At 57.7% G+C, this 1,792-nt stretch overlaps 1 protein-coding gene across 1 annotated transcript in view; it reads right to left on the reverse strand.

Annotated features, from left to right (window-relative positions):
* The window catches only part of LOC130587530 (bridging integrator 2-like), a gene marked incomplete at its 5' end in the record, with an annotated part of 10,738 nt that extends 8,950 nt beyond the window's left edge, over positions 1-1,788 (reverse strand). The window contains one exon of the mRNA XM_057388510.1: positions 1,693-1,788. Coding sequence (XP_057244493.1) covers positions 1,693-1,788 — 96 coding nt within the window. The remainder of the gene's footprint in view (positions 1-1,692) is intronic.
* Positions 1,789-1,792: the final 4 nt, after the last annotated feature.

A 1,792-nucleotide genomic window follows, 5' to 3' on the forward strand; every position in this document is an offset into this window, starting at 1 on the left:
GGGACCCCAAAATCACCCCACAGCCCCCCCAGAACCCCTGCAGGGCGTTTCGGGTGGAAAAACCCCAAAATCGGAGAAGCCAAAGTGACATTTTTGGGAGATGTCACCGTCCAAAACCTCGGAGAAACAATGGCGCTGACCCAAAAAACCCCAAAAAAACCCAAAATCCCCGCCCTCCGAGCACCCAAAGGTGCCGGGCGGTGCCGTTCGGGCCGCCCCGCGGGAAAGAAGGACAAACCCAGCCAAAGCTGGGATTTTGGGTGGAAATGCAACATTTTGRTGAGTCCCCCAGCRCTATTATTTTKTTGAGGAAAACGGTGAATTTTTGGGTGTAAACGCATCCCCCCCCACCCTAAACCCTGTGGGTGCACCCCAAAACACCCCGAGCCCCGACTGTGGGGCACAGGGGACACCGTGAGGAGGATGAGGAGGGCCTGAGGCTGAAGGAGCGCGGTGAGGCTGGACTGGGTGGGGCAGTTTTGGGGTGTCCAGGAAGAGGCTGATGCCGCACAGGGGCAATTTTGGGGTGCTCAGAAAGAGCTGAGTCCACACATGGGCAGTTTTGGGGTGTCCATCTCTGACAGGGGCAGTTTTGGGGTGCTCAGGAAAAGGCTGATTCCACACAGGGGCAGTTTGGGGTTCCCAGCTCTCACAGGGGCAGTTTTGGGATGCCCGGGAAGAGCCTGAGACCACACATGGGCAGTTTTGGGGTGTTCAAAAGAAGCTGAATGCAGACAAGGACAGTTCTGGGATTTCCGAGAAGAGGCTGAGTCCACACAGGGGCAGTTTTGGGGTGCTCAGGAAGAGCCTGAGTCTGATTGAGGCAGTTTTGGGGTGCCCAGGAAGAGCCTGAATCTGCACAGGGGCAGTTTTGGGGTGTCCAGGAAGAGCCTGAGTCTGATTGAGGCAGTTTTGGGGTGTCCAGGAAGCGGACAAATGTGGACAGGGGCAGTTTTGGGGTGTCCAGATCTGACAGGGGCAGTTTTCAGATGCCCAGGAAGAGGCCGATTCCGCACAGGGGCGGTTTTGGGGTGCCCAGGAAGAGCCTGAATCTGGACGGGGGCAGTTTTCAGGTGCTCAGCTCTGACAGGGGCAGTTTTGGGGTGTCCAGGAAGAGGCTGAGTCCACACAGGGACAGTTTTGGGGTGTCCAGCTCTGACAGGGGCAGTTTTGGGGTGTGCAAGAAGACCCTGAATCTGACTGAGGCAGTTTTGGGGTGTCCAGGAAGAGGCCGAATCTGGACAGGGGCACTTTTGGGATGCCTGGGAAGAGCCTGAATCTGGACAGGGGCAGTTTTGGGATGCCCAGCTCTGACAGGATCAGTTTTGGGGTGCCCAGCTCTGACAGGATCAGTTTTGGGATGCTCAGCTCTGACAGGGACAGTTTTGGGGTGTCCAGGAAGCGGCCGAATGTGGACAGGGGCAATTTTGGGGTGTCCAGCTCTGACAGGGGCAGTTTTGGGGTGCCCAGGAAGAGTCTGAGTCTGGACAGGGGCAGTTTTGGGGTGTCCCGGTCTGACAGGATCCATTTTGGGGTGCGCAGGAAGAACCTGAGTCTGATTGAGGCAGTTTTAGGATGCCCAGGAAGAGCCTGAATTCACACAAGGGCAGTTTTGGGGTGCCCAGCTCTCACAGGGACAGTTTTGGGGTGTCCAGCTCTCACAGGGGCAGTTTTGGGATGCCCAGCTCTCACAGGGACAGTTTTGGGGTGCCCACCTACCTTCTCCTGGGCTCGGCTGAAGCGCTTCTGGACCTGCCTGGCGAAGAGCCCGGCGCTGCCGCTCCTGCCCTCG

This window comes from Malurus melanocephalus, unplaced genomic scaffold (assembly GCF_030028575.1).
Source record: "Malurus melanocephalus ecotype Western Australia unplaced genomic scaffold, MMel_1.1 scaffold_2052, whole genome shotgun sequence".
Taxonomy (NCBI): Eukaryota; Metazoa; Chordata; class Aves; order Passeriformes; family Maluridae; genus Malurus; species Malurus melanocephalus.